This window comes from Poromitra crassiceps (genome assembly GCF_964638095.1).
Source record: "Poromitra crassiceps genome assembly, chromosome: 1".
NCBI classification, from domain to species: Eukaryota; Metazoa; Chordata; class Actinopteri; order Beryciformes; family Melamphaidae; genus Poromitra; species Poromitra crassiceps.
This window is the reverse complement of record NC_139623.1, coordinates 44,394,112-44,413,568: the sequence shown is the minus strand read 5'-3', so window position 1 is coordinate 44,413,568 and position 19,457 is coordinate 44,394,112. Positions and strand designations below refer to the sequence as shown.

General features: G+C 42.9%; 1 protein-coding gene across 1 annotated transcript; it reads right to left on the bottom strand.

The window, feature by feature from the left end:
* Positions 1-1,442: 1,442 nt before the first annotated feature.
* On the bottom strand, positions 1,443-17,698 carry dgat2 (diacylglycerol O-acyltransferase 2; the record flags this gene model as incomplete). Its single annotated transcript, XM_083648452.1, has 8 exons — positions 1,443-1,597; positions 1,898-2,100; positions 4,251-4,425; positions 5,055-5,259; positions 11,586-11,656; positions 13,570-13,677; positions 14,903-15,031; positions 17,659-17,698. 8 exons carry the CDS (start codon positions 17,696-17,698, stop codon positions 1,443-1,445), a joined length of 1,086 nt encoding a protein of 361 aa, XP_083504578.1.
* Between the last annotated feature and the right edge of the window lie 1,759 nt (positions 17,699-19,457).

Here is a 19,457-nt window from a genome sequence, read left to right as displayed (position 1 = left end):
CACACACATTTCCTTCTGAAAACATACAAAAGTTTAATTTAAATATCAGCAGACAGATGACGCCATTCATCATACAGAAAGGCCTCGTGTTTATTGCTTGCAAATATATTGCACAGGGATTGATGTACATTGCTCTTTGCAATAAGTCACAATGGTGAAGCCAAAGGAAATTACTTCTCAAATGACACTTCTATCAGTTACCAATCTTCACAACATGGCACTAGCTTATTCTGATTCCCAGGGTTTGCCCTTTACACCCACACACACACACTAGTGAGTAGTAGTGTGACCCCCTCAAACATAACAAAAAAAGGCATTATCCCATGTGAGCCCTTTTTACAATTTAAATCTCATCCATTGCATGTTTAAAAGAGAACCACTGCACCCCGAAATCATCAAATATCAGGATTCTCACCTACAAACCCTGTTTCTCTTCTTGAACTGCAGTTCAAAACTTTTCAAAAGACCTGAAGATGCAGTACAAGACAGCAGTTTTTTTGGCTGCATAGTCAAAAAAGCATCCAAGACTGCAGGACAAGAAAGGGATCAAGCTAAGTAGCCCAGGGACTGTCTCGGGGGAATTCATGTATCAAAGACATTTTTCATTCTACAAAAACCTCAAGGTAGGCTAATCACCAATACAAAAAGTGCATCAGTAATATTCATTGAGGGGAAAAGGCATTCGAATCAGCCATTTCTTCTCTACAGAATACAATTAATACTTTGTGGCATCATACAATTATAGGTAGGCTACACATACATGGCACATTCACAATATGAATCCATCCCATACAATTCCTTCACTGTCAGCTTTCATTGGACTATGTACATGCATGGGGACAACTTCTGCTCTTTGGCTCAATTAACCTTTGGAACTATTTGCCCAACAGTGAAGTGGTCGTTTCCAGTTGCATTGTTTGTGCATTTGACATAAAACAGGACCTCAAGACCTTTGTCAGAATTCTATGAATGCATGGGTGAGAGAAAACCTTGGCACTTCCTGAAATGTTCTGCACGTTACCTTGTAACGTTAGCTCCATCTAGTGGAACTTATCCCCCGTTACACTGATAAGACGGTGCAAAGCGTCACACCTCGATCTCTTGTGAAAATGTAAACAACTACAACAGCAAAGGCATATGTTTTGGTGAGGGACCCTTAATGTCAGTGTAACTGAGACTATTGGAAGGGACAACGGCAGGGAGACGGCTCATTCGGTCAGGTTTCTTCAAACCGACTATTTTCTCGAGGAAGGAACTATGCTTGTGTGCAGGACGATGCAGAGATTGAGGCCTCACTCAGAAAACATGCCCTGTGTGTGGCGTTTGCAGTCCAGAGATAATCCAAGCCAGGCACAGAGTGGACGGGGACGGGGGACGGGTGGGTTGAAGGTGCTGCCACAGTCTCCCTGCTCAGAGGGTCCAGGCGGTCCCCCCCCTCTCCTTCACTGGATGTGCAGGACATCGCTCTCCTTCAGACCAAAGCGGGTCTTGTACTTGTCAAAGAGGCACCGGAGGGACTTGATGTACATTGCGTGGTACATGTCCACCACATCCTGAGTGGGATCCTCAACCTTTGGCACTGTGATTGGCTCCCCAACTGTGAAAACAAAGAGTTGATCAAACTCAAAAGGTTGCATTTGTTAGAGGCTTCACTGTTAACCATTAATATGCCCTCAAAGCTGGACCAAGCAAATATTGACTGTGGATGGTCTGTAATGAACCTTTAAACGTTTACTGTATTATTCACTGTCATATTGTAAACATATAAAAAAAAAAAAGCCCAGATAAGTGCACAGCTTTAGTATTTTTGACATTTTTTAAGACATCTCTATCCTGTACTCCAATTTGGGTCTTGCATTGAAACCCAACATTATAAACGAGTCTAAACTCAACTCACCTATGGTGGTGATAGGCTTGGAGTAAGGCACGATGCCCCAGGAGTCATCAGAGAAGAGGCCCCGTCCATGGAACAGACAGGGAGCAAAGCCCAGGAGCTTCTGCAGCTTCCGCTGGACCAACCGTGACCAGCTGCCCTCCTCAAAGATCACCTGCTTGTATGCGTCGTTCTCCCCAAACGAGTACACTGGAACTAGGTCAGACCTGCGGGAAGAAAGAGGAACTTAGAGCAAAACTGCCCTCTCCATAGAAACATGACACTACAACATTGAGATGATTGCTGTATGTGGATTTCTATACAGAGCAGCAGCTGTGAACAATGAGCTGTCAGATTCCAAGCAACATCTAAAAAATAATGTAAGCTATTAAAAGTTAAATTTGTAAATATATATATATATATACAGTATATATTATAATAATAACAGATGCATGTACATAATGTGGTCACAGCTATTGCGAATTTGCTAAATCATACTGATCCCGGGATAGTGACACACGGATATAGGATAACAACCTTGACATTTTTACATAATGTTTATGTTGGGACAATATTTCCGTGTAAGGCCTTTTCAAATTCAGTATATACAAAACATCTACTGCTGAGAAGGTACAACTTACAAACTGTTTTAGAGGCATTAAAACCAGTTGCAATGCCTTAAATGTTCCAGAAAATGCATCCAACGTGACCACTTTTAGCTCATTTCAGTTGGAATGCTAACCTACTTGTTATGCATTGGGATATGCATAACTGTATTGCTTTTCTAACAAGCTCTAAGCCTCTTTAGAATAGGTACAACCAGTCAATATATAATCCACGACAACACGATCTGATAAAGAAACAGCCTTCTTTGGATTAGTTAGACCAGGGGTTCCCAAACCTTTCCGACCAAGTACCACTACGTACCAAACACAATTTCCCAGGGACCACTTCCACTTTGTATACCAACACCCCCCCCCCCCCCCCCCCCCCCCCCCATAAAATAACATTAGCTCATGTAACCATGCAATAGCAGCAGAAAGGCTAAAGGACAATATAAGGCTACTAGCTGGTTCAAAATGGACACACACAGACACCTGCCAACATTAGGCTGTGAAAAAGAGGGCCCCTTTGAAAATGTTGTTTTCCCCTCGCCAAAATTTAGCCTAACTTCGGAGTGTTATTTAGCTACCTTCCTGACAAACTAGCATGACATGGTTGGTACAAATCGATTCCTTAGGTCTTCTAGTTTAATATGATACCAGAAACTTCACTCTGGCTTTAAAACTGAGCCTGCTGCAGACTCTGAAAGTAAAATTTTCCCAAATATCACGATATTTCCGAAAATTGGCCCAATCCGGCTACTCCTCAAGGTTAATGTGTATGTAAAAACTGTTGTCTTGGGGGGGGGGGGGGGGGGGGGGGGTTATTATTGCACTGCTGAGGTCACTGCAGTGCCAGCTCACACACAGTCTGCCCAGTCATGGGCTCTCCTTAAACCCGGGCAGACTGTGTCTCCCTTGGCTCTAGCCGACGCTGAAGCCACACTTGCACGACATTTGACGTAGGCTGTCGCTGCTGCCCATTCACTTTGTATTGGATCGCGTAGCCAGGTATCCCAGCATGCTTTGCAAGGCCATGAGCAGCGTGTTCAATACAAAGTGAATGGGCAGCAGCAGCGACAGCCTGCGTCAAACGTCGCGCGAGTGTGGCTCCACCATGACCAGGTCCCCGCATGGCAGGAGGAGCTCCAAGCTGCATAAGGGGTCCCATGCCACACATTTATTCAGGCTTTATAGAGAGGCAAAGTGGAACGTCACTTCCTGCTTCAGCACTGTACCAGAGATTTTCATCCGCCATTTATTTTCCCATAGACATTTCGTAAAACGCTTATAAAATAGTATTACTTCGTCGAACCAAACGGTTCAGCTAACGCTATAATCGGGAGAGACCATAGAACATTTCACTCCGACCAAAACTTAAAAAAACGTCGAAAATGTTCCTTAAACCCACATTTTTTAAATGTTTTGGTCCCAGTGAAATGTTATGCGATCTCTCCTGTTTCTAAATATATCTGTACCGTTTGGTTTGAACCAGTAAAACAAATTTTTATACACATTTTACGAAATGTGTATGGGAAAATAAATGGCGGATGAAAATCTCTGGTACAGTGCTGAAGCAGGAAGTAGGCGGTCACTTTGCCTCTCTATTAGTGCCCTCTGTGTGGTCGTGTCACATTTTGTAAGTAATATCTCTAGGGTTGACCCTTTCCACTAAAAGTAACTACGGCCCTGAGAAAACCAACTCTGTCAAGGCTGCGTTTAGTCGGTAAGAAACGTGCGCGTTCTTGCATCTGAATGTTGTGCACCCGGCTCACCCCTTCTGCAGGGCCAGCCTCACGAAGCCTTTGCGCTTCGCCAGGGTGACAGAATTCATGCCCGGCGCGCAGTCCAGAGACTCGGCCGCTCCTCCCACGACGATGACCACGGCGTTTCCCGTCCCGTTACACGACAGCAGATAGTCGATGGAGTTCCTGTTTACTGGACAGATGCCTGTGGAAAAGAGAGAGTCGAGTCAATCATAATGATTAGGGTTACAGTGAGCAAGCAATGAATCATTCATCGTTAGGCCTATGTAATGGAAATATTTTAAATATTACAGAAAGTGTATCAGTAGAATTTTGTGATATAATTTTGTCATCACTTATTTTTTCATTGTTCGAAATTAGGTTCCTGCCTTCCTTATTGGACCTGGGTCAAACAGTAATTGCAAATAATTCTTAGCGTTTGTTTGAACTGCCAGGGAATGATTGGAGTTTGCACACTGAGTTCACCAGGAAAAATAAAAAACTTTTTATAGCAAACTAGAACGTTGCAGATAGTAGCAGCAGCAGCAGCAGCAAATCAAACATGTAAAATGACCTCAAAAGAACTGTTACAGAGCATATAGTATGAGCAAAGTGCCGGCTGAAGAACAAACAGCCCTGCAGAACAGAACAGAATAGAACAGCTAAGCTCCATACATCACTGGAATCAGCAAATGGAAGTAAACAGAAGCCATTTGTGCAGCGCAATAGGCCAAAGCTCAGAGGTCTCTAACAGATACAGTTATCAACCTTATCAGAAGGTTAAAGAGCTCAAATGAGACATCCCCTCCCCTCCAAGCACACAAGCCATCTCACCTCCAGACATCAGGTAGTCTCGGAGGACTGGCAAGCGGAAGTTTCCTGCCAGTGTTGCCAGGGAAGGCTTGATGCCCGGGAATTTCTTGGTGAAGCCCGTGGCCTCGGTCCCAAAGTTACAGAAAGCCCCGAAACAGAAGATGCCGTGGGGATGGTAGCCAAATATATAGTTCCGGCTGGGCAGCAGGTTGTGGGTTTTAATTAGCTGAAAGACAACAGCAAATAGGGTCAGTGATAGCAGGATGATTTCCACATTGAGGCTTTGTTAGTCCAGGAACATAAAGATCTGATCTTATCAAGTCAAACCATCATATGTTTCTGTTAGTCCAGGAACATAAAGATCTGACCTTATCAAGTCAAACCATCATAATGTTTCTGTTAGTCCAGGAACATAAAGATCTGACCATATCAAGCAAAACCATGATATGTTTCTGTTAGTCCAGGAACATAAAGATCTGACCTTATCAAGTCAAACCATCATATGTTTCTGTTAGTCCAGGAACATAAAGATCTGACCTTATCAAGTCAAACCATCATATGTTTGCAAGCAATATTGCTAAAAATGAGGACGAGCATGTTTTAGCAGAACTAGGACATCCTTATCAGTTCAGCCCTGATATGGCTTACAGTATATGCTCGCGTACAGTCATACGATAATTACCCAGACAGTATAGCAGTATATTTGTTCTGCAACTTTTCAGATCAAGAGTAACTAAATACGGCCTTTAACGTTCCGCTTTTAAACTCTTTATCATGACGCTAGCAATGTTTCAATGGTTTCATGTTGAAGCTCCGTCACAGAACATACAGAATAACTGATGGCGCTCTTGTGTAAGAAAATGACAATGTGCACAGTGCAGGCCAAGATCTGCAGTGTAGACTTAGATCCAATGCCCTGTGTACACAAAGCTCCGTTAGTAGTTAGTCAAACACCACAGTTGCATAAGCACATTAGCAGATGAGATGACATAGTAGGGTTTCCACCTGGCTGGCATGGCAGATGTGAAGAGATTACTTTGTGGTGGGACCGACTAAGAGGAGAAAGGAACGCACCAAGTGTTTTTGTTTCTCGTGTTGAGAGATTTAACCCATGTGCACAGACCTTCACATCACTGTGTTCATGGCCATAAGAGTGATACTCGTGGACTTCTCCACTCCTCAATTCAGTTTTAAGGATGATGATCCCTCCCCACCCATTGTCTCCCTCCCAACTCATCTACTGGCTGGAGCTACTGGAGGAGTGTTCTTATTGCACATGCCAGCATGACAGAGCTAATTCAAAAGCATGGTCTTGACTTGGATGAAGAAAGGGTTTAAACAGGGATTATGTGATTGTCCTGATGAAGGCCATTGTTTGCTTTTTTTAATTGTTCTATAATGAACTAGCCATCTATTAAAGTTTTTTTTACTTTTGTACCTAGCTAGCTAACTAGCTAGCTACTTTGCACCTAGCTAGTGCCTTCCTGTATGCTATTGTGTGCTGGGGCAGCAGGCTGAAGGCAGCAGATGCCAACAGACTCAACAAACTGATCCGTAAGGCCAGGGACATTGTGGGGCTGGATCTGGGCTCTCTGACTGCGGTGTCAGAGAAGAGAACGTTGTCCAGGCTACGCTCCATCATGAACAATGACTCGCACCCACTCCACGACGCGCTAGTCAAACACAGGAGCACGTTCAGTGAGAGACTGATTCCACCTAGATGCAAGACGGAGAGGCACAGGAAATCATTCCTGCCTGTGGCCATTGGTCTATTTAATGCCTCTCTCAAAAGAGCACCTCGGAGACGCTCAGTCTCCCTGAGACTGAGCCAGCCGATAGGTTAACTGTGCCTGGCTGAGCCACGTGTAACGTATAGGGCAAGCCGACTTAATATAAATCACGTGCAATATGTGTAATATGTCACAGGCAATAATGATAATTGACACGGAATGTATACTATACTTACTCTACGTATTGGTATTTTGCTACTTAGACATTCTACTTATTTTGTGCTTTTGCTTCTATCGCATTTACTAGTTATTCTATGCTATGTTGTGTTTTTCTGCTTATTGCTTAATATTGCATTACTACGGTTTATTTTTATTTTATTTTTATTTTATTTATGCTATGTGTGTTCTGTGAGCGAGCTACTGTAACTTGTCCCAATTCCCCCCGGGGATCATTAAAGTCTTTCTGATTCTGATTCTGATTCTGACCTGAAGAGCTGCCTTAGTTTCCCTTCTTTTTTCAATAGGGATCATGTGAAATCTGAAACTAATATGAGAACGTTTACACAAGGCTCCTCCATTATGAACTTATTTGCAGTGGCGCGTAATGCTGTGCATGTTGTGCAACATACAGTATGAGCACAGTCTTACAAAGCTTACGATAAGATAATTGTAGTTGATTGATATCGCGGTATACCAATACCATTTTGTGGTACTAGGCATCTCGCACGCTCGATTCCTAGGCTCGACCGCTGCGCGGCTCGCGGCCTCGCAGCTTGCATACGCATGTCGCGTGGCCTCGCCTGCCCTATTGGCGCACGCGCAATGTCTCCCTCTCTCTCTCAGTCTCCCTCTCTCTCTCCCTCAGTCTCTTCCCCCTCTCTCCTCTCTCCCTTGCCTCTCTCTCCCTCTACCTCAGTCTCTCTCTCCCTCTACCCCTCAATCGCTCTCATCTCCCTCTTTCTCTCCCTCAGTCTCTCTCCCCCCCCTCTCCCTCTCCCTCAGTCGCTCGTGTGTGTGTGTGTGTGTGTGTGTCACTGATGACATCATCAGTGATGTCACAATGCCTATGTATGACATCACTGTTAACATCACTGATGACATCATTGATGTCATCATCAGTGATGCCATCAGTGACATCATCACTGAACTATAGCCTTGTGTGTGAGTGAATTTATGACATCACTGATGTCAACAGTGGGACAGAGAGAAACAAACCGACAGAGCCCTAGCTCCCATTTATATGATGGGGCAGTAAAAACATTACTTATTGCACCTTTAACAGACATTCAACTATATTACAAAAGATATACATTCAACAACTAGAGAGAGACCTCAGCATACAGTATCTGTAAGCCTACCAATGTCAATAGCTCACAACTATCTTTGTTTCAAAGTTAGCACATAACTAAGGCTTTGTAGAACTGTTGAAAAAAATGTTTAAATCGTTGACTGGTTTATGTCTTTCATCAGTATTGATCATTCTTTAAAAAAAAAGGCACATCTAAGAGAATGATCTCATCAAGCCACACAGCTGAGCACTACTCAAAGTACAGGTCAGAATGATCAGCGAGCAAAGGTCAAGCAGCTGAGAGGAGCCCTCTGAATTCCCCGGGTTAGTCACAGAGGAGGACCAATGTAAAACCAGCTGACTTCAAGCTCTAAACACATAAACTGATCGAAACTGGACCAAAGTGGTCATTTCTATTCACTGCAATGCATTTGTGCATCTCAGTGGCTAATATTTCATTTGAAAGCACAAGGAACACACAAAACAAGACTGCGAGGTGCACACATGAGGGATGAATCACACACGCTGTATGAAAGCCTCTGCCTCATTAGTATTCCAGGAAGTGACTGTGAGAGGGGACACACACACACACACACACACACACACACACACAGGGCAAGCAAATGCTCAACGGATTCACTTTACAGAGGGGGGCCTCACACTGGTGTCTGCCACACACACTACAGTATAGCCCCATAATGTGTTTATGAAGGATCAGTTATTTTGGATGATTACATGCACAGCTACAGATCTAACATGGATTATGGATTATTCAACCATATGACTATTAGTTGACTAAGAATTTCCCCAGGCAGGAATGACCCCGGAATGTATTTGAGGACACCGTTATCCTCACAATTAACCACGGTGCAGGCCATTTACGGTGCAACCGTGACTTCAGGGCCCAGTTGCACAAAGCACCTTAGGTTAAAAGATTTCCCTTAGAGTCAGAGTTAAGGTGTCCATAAAATAGAATCGGCTGCACAAAACACCCTTAAATCTTCTCCATAAGGTTAAACATTTGAAGGAAAACATAAGCACAAGATTTAAGCGTGTTTTGTGCAGCCGATTCTATTTTATGGACATCTTAACTCGCACCCTGAGGGAAATCTTAACCTAAGGTGCTTTGTGCAACCGTTTTGAGGCTACAGCAGTGAGGGATCGATCATGCACAATTAATGTACCTCCCCCGACTTGCAGTGTGTGTGCGTGCGTGCGTGTGCGTGTGCACGTGCATGTGTGTGTGTGTGTGTGCGTGTGCATGTGCGTGCGACTGTGATAAGGCTCCACTTTAGCCTGATGCATGCAGGATTGTCCGCCCATCTCAAGGTGCAGTGGGGGAACAACAGAGGATAAAAAAAAGAAGCTGAGAAGGGCTCCTCTGCCTATCAGGCAGGTCAAAGTCTATGACTCCTATCCAACGTGAAGCCCTCATCATAATCAACACGGGGCAAGGAACCGCATGGAGCCGAGAGCTGATACTCGATCCACCCGCTGATAAGCTTATCTACAATGTGAGACATGTGCAGGGAATCGATCCTGTAGCCAAACAATTGATAAAGTGTTGATTATCTTTAGCATGGGTTCAAAACATACAGTTTGTCTAGACAAGTTTAGTAAGAGGAGAATATTGCTGGGCAGGTTTTTTATTACTCATTTCCTCATGGTGCCTCCATCCGCCCAACAATTCCACTACTGGTCTCGACTGATTGATCGAATTTATTTGACAAATTAAAAAATACAATACACCAACAAGCAGTACAGTATGAAATAATTTATCAGGATATCACAATAAAGTAATTAAAGTGTAACTAACCCCCAGAACACTTTTTTTCAGCTTTTAACCAATATATATGACTTTGGGGGTGATGTGTGAAGAATTCTGGTCAAAATTTCCACATTTGACACCAAACGGTTGCCATTTTACCATTTGTATCATTTTTCAGCAGCATACCTGGCATAAGCGCCCTCTAAGGGTGGAACACTGCTTTTTTTTGCCCTCAAATGAATGGGAGATTTGGTACAACCTGACGTCAGGTTGTCCCCAAAGACTATGGGATTTCAAGATAGTTACTCCCCTACTCCCCCTGTACCCTTTCGGCTCCTCACAACTCCAAGCCTATTCCCATGATGTCACTTGACCTGTTAATCACCTGTAAATTGATTACAATCGCCTGTTATTTTCCTACCAACTCCTATGTAACACAATACTATCAATAAACGCCACTATAATCATAAAAGGAACGACATGGCCATCATATCATCAATCATAAGCACTTTCTCCCGGCCAGTGAAGCGGGAGAGTCAGTCTGCTCTCATGCACATGCACGGAGCCCCAAGCTCCGGGGGCGCGCGCAGCAGCAGCATTGCTCTGCCTCATGGCCGAAGCAGGGGGCTTTTGCATGGGATGAGAAGTTCAGTCTGACATTTCCGCAAACAAATCTCATCGCAGTTTAGCGCACATGTAAAATATAACGCTATACTACGACGTGACAACGCTGCTCTAAACACATCGGCTACTAAAATATATTTCCCTGCATCTCATACTGAGAGATTAGATCGGTATTGAGTTTGGACAGACTGAATCCTCATGGTCCCATGCAGGAGCCTGTTTCGCCAGCCAGGGTCTGGGAGGAGGGAGGAGGCGCAGCCTGCAACTGCGCTGAGAGGAAAACTTTTGCACAACTTTTAACAAGAATCACGAAAAGCCCCCAAACTAAAATTAAAAAGGGACTTCATGGCAAGTTGGATGAGGGAATGACGTGGAGAAATCTCGCATTGTGTTACCCCAGAGTGGGGGGTTTGTCCTATTGTGCGGTGTGCTGCGGTAACGAGCCTCACCTCACTTTGCTCTAAGCGATAGATACACGCCACATACACACACATGGAGAAAAATAATGAAATTTCTAGTTCGCCACTGAATTACCAAATTTATATACGGTAACTTTCAACCATTTTAAGCAACGCTGTTTCCATACAAGCCACCAGCGTTGGCTAGTTGTTGATATTTATAAAGATATTGCCCCTCTCAAATAAATTATTTTTGAGGCGGTGGGCAAACTGTAATGGCGTCGATTTCCGAAAAAAAATCCTGACTTGAACACAGCCAAAGAGTATAGTATAGACAAGAGCATATGTCATTTCTTGGTTTTTTCCATAGGTATTTTCAAATCACTGTTCTGATACATATCTGGGGGGTTAGTCCCCCTTTAAGCTTATTTCCATTGTGGTTCCCCCCCCCCCCATGTAGGAGCATGTACAGTACTTCCCCCAACTTTGCTTTTTAGGTTGGGTTGCTTCAAGTTCGCTACACTAGCCCTCGTGTTCAAGCCATGAGTGTCCCCAACAAACTGAAAGTACTTAGTAAAATTTTGGACAAAGGTTATGTAAAATTTTATAGACCATGATCAGTTTTGACTGTTGAACTCTACCTTCAACAGGGAGCCAATTCAACTCTGTATTTTCAAGGTTGGAGTCTGATGAATCCGAATCAGGAGAAGCTGAAAGGCACACAGCATGTGCACGTCCACCTACCCTGACTGGGAAGTAGTCTCTGAAGTACGTCCACACTGTCCAGCTTCTCACCCACGAGGATCTCCTGCCACCTGAGGAGAAAATGACACAGATTAGACGTTCTTCCCTTACATCTAAAACGGTCAAAAAAATAAAATGTCAAAAAACATGTGTTCCGTCCGATGTATGAGCCCATGTTAGACCTAAATAAACATATCACCCCCCGCCCCATGTACCGCTTGAGTTTGTACTGCTTGAGTCGGTTTAATCATTGAAAGTTATGTTACTCAATGCTTGTGTATTGAGTATAGTCTTAATTCTGTACGTTATATCTCAAACACCACTGATCGAGTTTTAACTAAACTTGTGGGAATGATGCATCACACATCTGCATTTATGCATCTTATTGGCCCATGTGAAAAATAAATAAATTCAGACATGGTTCAACAATTTCGTTCAATCCATCTACAGTACCCATGCCCTTTTTGGCATTTGTGTCCTCGCCCTTAAATTTTTTTGTTTTCTGCCATGTCATGTTGAACGGATGGATTTCTGGCAAAACGGTATTCTACTTGATTTGAAAAATCTGCAGGCAAGATGGCCGCCTATAGTTCCTTGTACCCTGGCAGAATTCCTAGCCCATAAACTAATAACTTGCCCAATAAGTATGTAACATACAAAATAAAACAAACGTATAAAAGTCATGTCTTCATTTGATGTAGAATGAAGAGGACATGTAACTGGTTTGTTAAACTCGCATTCCAGGAATATTGTATTTACCCCAATGCTCCACGTTAACGTAGTTGGCTCGTGCCTCAGAGAGCCTCGTTGTCCTAGAACCCACCCGCTTAATGCCAGAACACACTCGATTTGGGGGTGAAACACGCCAGGATTGGCCAACGCCAACGCCCAGAACTGTCAAATCAAATCATCGACAGAGACGCTATGGCCCGCCTCCCAGTATTTTCAGTGTATCAGATGGAGAACGTTATAAATATAGCCACGTTATAAACAACAAACTAACGCTGGTGGTCCGTATGGAAACAGTGTTACTCGAAATCGTTTAAAGTTATATCAATTTGGTCATTCAGTGGCGTTTTACTGCCATGTAACTAACTAACTAGCTGCTAACATTATCCGCAGTAGGCGATTACCCATGATGCATTTGCGCTGTTACAGGGCTCGTGCTAAAATGGGTCCATTGGAGTGAATGGAGATGTTGCAACTCTTCTATTATGGCTCTGGCGTGAACTAGGGCTGTCACTTTTCATTCGAAATTCGAATGCAACTTCGAATGTGGGGGAGGGGTTCGTGTTCGATATGTAAATTGACTGTTCGATTTTTTTTTTTTTTTTTTTATGAACCAAAATTAACCAACTGCTGCTTGCTGGTAATGTTAATCCCATGTCAGAAAAAGTCTCCAGATTTGTCGCGTTAGTCTCTTCTGAGAAAGATTGTCTCCAGGGTCTGAAAAGTTGTCTCGAGTTGGATGCAGCCAAGTTTGTGAGGCAGTGTTGTGACTGTGAGCGTCCAAGCTAACACGTCGGGCTGATGCCCGGTGGCCTGGACTGAAAAAAAAAAAAAAAAAATTTAATTAACCAAAAAACTTCGAATATATTCGAACGAATTTCGGGCAATTAAAGTTCGTTCTAACTTTATTTTGGGAAAAAGTGACAGCCCTAGCGTGAACTACAGTAATGATCACATGGAAAAAACATTTTTCACATGAACACCGTGACGTAAAGTTGTACCATCCGTTTTGGAGGGCAAAAAAGAAGCAGGTTTGAACCCATAGAGGGCACTTATGCTGTTGAAAATGGTAAAGATTGTAGAATATTATAAATTTGGTCTCAAATGTGGAAATGTTGACCAGAATTCTTCACACACCACCCCAAAAGCCATATATACTGTATATATATTGGTTAAAAGCTGAAAAAGTGTTTTGGGGGTAAGTCCTGCTTTAACGGTATGTTTTAGAGTGACATCATATAGATGGATGCATTGCCTCGTTTGGGGGTGTTCCAGTCAAAGATGAGCCAGGCGGTGTACATGGCAGCAAGCACCCAGCAGTCAGTGCAGAACATGTAGATCAACAGCACAGTGCAGGCAGCACCTGCAGGGAAGAGGGAGAGAGCAGGATCAAGTATTGGAAGAGAAATGGAAACAACGCCGTCATTCTCTAACACCGACAATTCCATAATAAGTTACCTAAGAGCTAAAAAACCCACAGTTCCATAACAAGATATTTTGTTTTCAAATGCAACGAGAGCAATCCAGGGGGGTAAATACCAAGAGTCATAAAGAATTGTGTGTGCAGCTTAGAGGCTTGACCTGCTTCTTATGAGACTAATACTTCTTTGGTTTCTTAGCCTTTACAGTAGGGGTGGGCGATATGGCCTTAAAATATGGTCACGATATTTCAGGCTATTTCAGTCATAACGATATTCTTGACGATATGACAAAATACTGAACAACATTTTATTATTAATTTCAAGAACATAATTGCGACAAAATAAGTGTTATAGTTTTATATGTCAGTATAAACGTCACAGTTCGCCTTCAAATATTGGTTTGGTTTGTTGTACATGTCATTTTGTAGCCAAACCACTTCAAATCCACACTACTGAAGTCACTCCCCGTTTTGGAATTAACTGTGGATTCCATTGCATTCGGAATTTCGGGAAAAAATTACCTCCGACAGGGAAAAGTGCAATGGAACGGTCATTCAAGACGGAATTCCGAGTCGGAAACTCGGGCAGCATCCACCAAGCCCAAGATCGCCGAGATAAACACTCTGACGTCACAATCAACATGGCGGCGCGCAAAGAGACACACACGGTGATAAGTAAGCAGTTACTTTTTCCACAAATGTTTCACTTTATGTAGTGTTTGTTTTACGAAACAACTTTTAGTTGCCATTTCGATTCCCATACAGTCAATTTGTGCTTGATAGAAGCATGCGGTAGCCTACTAGCTGGCGTTCATGTTTGTATTTTTCCGCGCAATTGCACTGGAACACATTTAGAGCGGAACACGGAAATACTGCGTCAGAACTTCCGACACCCGACTTTAAACAGAAGGCAGCATAACTACACCCACCGTGGAGCCTCTTTCAGCCATGCTTGTTGTTACTGTGTGTAAGTTACGCACGTGCGTCGTACAGTGAAGCAGCGTAACGGTGTGACATCATTACGTCAACAATTCGGAATATTGCCATTATCACGATATACATTTTTGACTATATGAATTTTACCTGTATTATTGTGAAACAATAAGATATGGCACACCCCTACTTTACGGAGAAATGTACAGTACAGTACACACACACACACACTTACCCATGGCTAGGAAGCTGATGACCCACTGCAGCACAGAGATGGCTTGTAGATGTTTCTCCATCTTGGATCTGCAGGGCCAGGAGGCGGAGGGCAGGTCCTGCAGGGCAGAGAGGATGCTGGAGCCAGTGCCTGCAGACAAAACAACACAGAGGGCACAGCTCAGCATAAAGGGCAGTATTGTCAAAGTCCATGTGGACAGATTACTGGAGAGACAGTCACAGAAACCCAGGCAGTCATGGAGAGAAGCATAGGACGATACATCAAGCCATGACCATGCCAGAACGCAATCACTTTCAACATTTTTCATATCAAGCACCCCTCATTTACTACACATTAGGGTCACGGACCTCCATTTGCTGAGATTTTGTCTCTTGAACCCAAATCATCCGAATATTTTTTTGCATTGTTAGATATGATTTGGTCCAGAATTCTGTAGGGTTCTCCAATTCTCTAATTGCGCTCACTTCTTGTAAATGAAATAACAGCGACGTTTAACAATTCAGCCATTTGCTGGGGACCCCCTGGAAGCACCTCAAAGGAGCCCTGGTGGTCCCCAGACCCCACGTTGAGAACCACTGCCATAACGCTCGTCCAGTCCATTCCAGTCTCTAAAATACACATCACATCACATCATCATGCACACAGGACATCAAACACATCAGACCACACACAATATAGATTCACGACAGCCAGGACAAACAAAGACTAGAGCAATCACAGTATAAAACTCAGCCAAAGCCACAGTCACTATAGAGACTCAGTTACTCACCATGCATTATCCAATCACCAGCCCATAAACGCCAGGCCAAGCAGCTCCCTAACCCCAAACAGCTACATGTGAGGAGACCAAGTGAGAAGAGGGGGCAAGGCATTAGACTGACGCTAGTCAAGCTCATAGCACTGGGAGGCAACAAGGAGAAGAGCTCCCCTTCAGGACAACACAGTCACCTAATCCCATCTGTGCACACTGAAAATAACCCAGCGGCGAACTGTTGAAGACTCTACCGCTAATACCTGCAAACCGTGATGCTAAGACTCTTAACACTAGTTGGATCAGAGCCAGTGCTACTGTAGATACAGAGTGAAGGAGTTGGGCTGGGTATACGACTGGTGCTCAGGTAATGGTTCATCCTAAATCTGCCCGCTAAATGTGCTCCTCTTCCTCCTGGGAGCCAGATCCAACATGCAGCTAGGTGCAGGCAACACTGTAGGTGAAGCAACCCAGAAGATGAGAAATACACACATTGCCTGGTGTGCTTGTGCATCCGAATACACAGCCAAGTTTTCCTCTAGGACATGTGGTTCTCAAAGTGTGGTCCGGGACCCCCGGCAGTCCTTGAGGGGGTTCCAGGGCGTCCCCGGCAAAAAGGGGAATAATTTATTTTCACTATAATTCCATCCAGACAGTAAGTAACACAATGACAGAATGTATGACTATTTTGGTCATGGGTTTCATACACTTTCTGTAATAAAACATCTAAAGCCAATATATTTTCCAATGGGGGACCCTGGGACAAAATCTTATCAAATGGGGGTCCGTGGTTTAATTTGTGTCAGTTTAGGGGTCCTTGATCTAAAACGTTTTGAGAACCACTGCTCTACGAGGACCAGTAAGACCAGGGACTTCACTGTAACCAGCACCCACTAAGCTGGTCTCCCCCCTGTTTCTAATTACCTGGTGTAGTGTAGTGTGCAGACGTCTTTAGCTTATTCCACGTATTTATCTTGTTATCTCATTGGTCGGTTCTGCACTGCTGGACTCTGATCTGTGGCTGTATATGGAGAGTGATTTGGAGTTAAATCCAATCAATTATTATTATCATTATGAACCGTCTGTGTTGCCCTTTACACTGAAAGTGAGGTCCTGTAGCTGCTCTAGCATGTGTGGTACCTATCCTTCCACTATGGCACTCTGAGTTGTCAATAATGTTCAATCCTCTACATTTATTATACTTGCCGAATAAAATTATTCTGATCCTACAAAGGAGAAGACGTCGTCAAAATAAAACTCTCTCTCAGTAATCCAGATCTGTTGGCCTCTATAACACAATACCGCATTAGGCCTATACAAAATATCGTGTGCTATGTCTTTCCAAAATAGCCTTTTTACTGAAAATGTGTTTTTTTAACACAGGACAAAAATTCCTAAGTAATCCTTCATCCAAATTCTGGATACATCAACTGTTGAAAACTGCACAACCTCAGAATAAGCTACTAGGTAGCAAGTAAACATGAGAACTTGTCAATACTTTGCTTGAGAGCAACAACAGCAGGGATCAGCCTGACAAACAAAGAAAAATAAACCATTGTCATTTTAATAGTAGGCCTAAGTTTATAGTTACACCATGGTCATACTTATTGTAGCCTATTTTAATGTGTAACTATAATATTTAAATAATATATTAATTTTAAGTCTAACAGTGAGTGAGTGACCTTATCAAACTTTGTGGTATTCCCCTCCCCCATGGATTTACTGGGCCTATTATTTTCTTTATATATATATATATATATATATATATATATATATATATATATATATATATATATATATATATATATATAATATACACCGCCCCCCCCAATTGTACATGTTAAAATGATCTAGGCTATATAGTGTAGTGTGGGTTTCGTTGTTGGCCTCTTCCACGAAAACTTCTGATTTGTTTGACCAACTCTGTTTGTTTGTTTGCTTGCTTGCTGCATGCAGCTATGTAAGTTTGCTACCCTGTGATTAACTAAAGCCAAAGCCGTCTTACCTTTAAGGACACCGGAATATGCAGCAAGAATGGTCTTCATCTTTTCCTTGGCTGATAGAGGTGACACAGTCCGAGAGAAAAACCTAAAAACACCCAGAGATGTTTGCTTGCTGTCAGGTGGATTTCGCTCCTACAGCTCCTCTATCATGTCTGCCTTCAACTGCAGCAGATTGAAGCGTCGAGTGGGCATTTAATCAGTGCGGGGAGGAGCTACAGCCGGCCGGCCTGGGGCAAGTGAAGTGCGCACAGAACCGATATTATTAATAACGTGACAAGGAGTCTGTCAAATTAAACTCACTGCTCTTGAGCAAGGAACAACAGTACTTCTGCTCTGCAAGCAACCTCTCACTCAATATTTATAACGAGGAGGGGGGCAGTGGTTTAGTGCTCAATAGGTCACCTATTGGTCAAGCTTGGTTCATCTGTCAAGTTATCAATGAAAGACAATGTATCAATCTGCCCTATCTGCTTCTTTACGGTGTTTTTCATAAAGTGTAACATTGTTGCCACATTCCCATGATATAGTTAAAGGAATACTCTGCCCATTTTCAACCAGCTTTGTATCATTAGAACATCAGTAGTATATCAGAAAACTGTAAACTGTTTTGAAGTCTGTCATTTAATTTGACAGTTATTGAGTGTTAAAGTGTGGACCAGTGACATCACTGGTCCAGACTAACTCAAATTAATAACTCATTAACTCAAATCAACTCTCAATAACCCAGCGAGCATTTTTCGGTTGAAAAGACGTTTAAAAAACGTTTAGGGTCAACGTTGAAAAAACGTGCAAGGAAGGTTTGAAAGTGAAAGTTTTTTCACCCACTATTTGCAGACGTTTATTGAACGTTCAGATTTAGACCATATTTCACCAGGAAATTAAATTAAAGATTCAGCAGCGCACACGGGATTCGAACCCCACTTTCCCACATTCAAGCCAGTCCGCTCTATGCGCTAAGCTATATATTTTCTTATACTCTGTAGAGAGCTGGGCACATATATACTCTATCTCGCACACAACTTGTAGACTACATGATTGTCGACATCGGAGGACAAGTTATTTTATGTGATGTGTGTACGAGACTATTATATTAATGTAACAGACTAAAATTATGTTGTGTGTGTGTGTTGTCTATAGGCTGTAGCCTATGGCTTCAGAGGTTAACTTCATTTAACACCAGAGACTGAGGAGGTACACAGAGCCTCGTATACAGTCTGTACAATAACATAGCGTGCCCAGAGCACCTCGTTCCGCACTTGGTGCAGACCGGTGCAGACTTGCTTTGGTCTAGTCTAGTCAGTCACGGTTAGTATAGCTAGCAAGTAAGTACTTGCGTTACTGCGTTGCTGCAGGAACTGAATTCATTATTTTATAGTATTGCGCTAAACTATTAACCATAGTTGTGTCCTGGAAGCTTTTTGCTGGCACCACATAGCCTATATAGTCCCATATTTATGATATTTCATGTGACATAAAATGCGTTGAAATGTAGTTTTCGTATAGACCAGATTTCAACTCTCAGTTACACAATAAAATGGACAAATGCCAATTCACACACTATCAATATTGCCTCTATTCCAAGCTACAACAAATGTTTTAACAATATGATGCACCAAATTGTGTTTTTTTACACGTTGACGTTGTAACCGCATTTTAGCCGGTTGAAAAGAGGGTGAAATTAGGTCTTAGACGTTCAAACCCAATATCACCCAGATTTCAACTAAAAATCAACGTTGAAAAAACGTTTTGTGCTCGCTGGGAACTGTCAAACTAGATGAATGACTTCAAACCCGTTTACAAT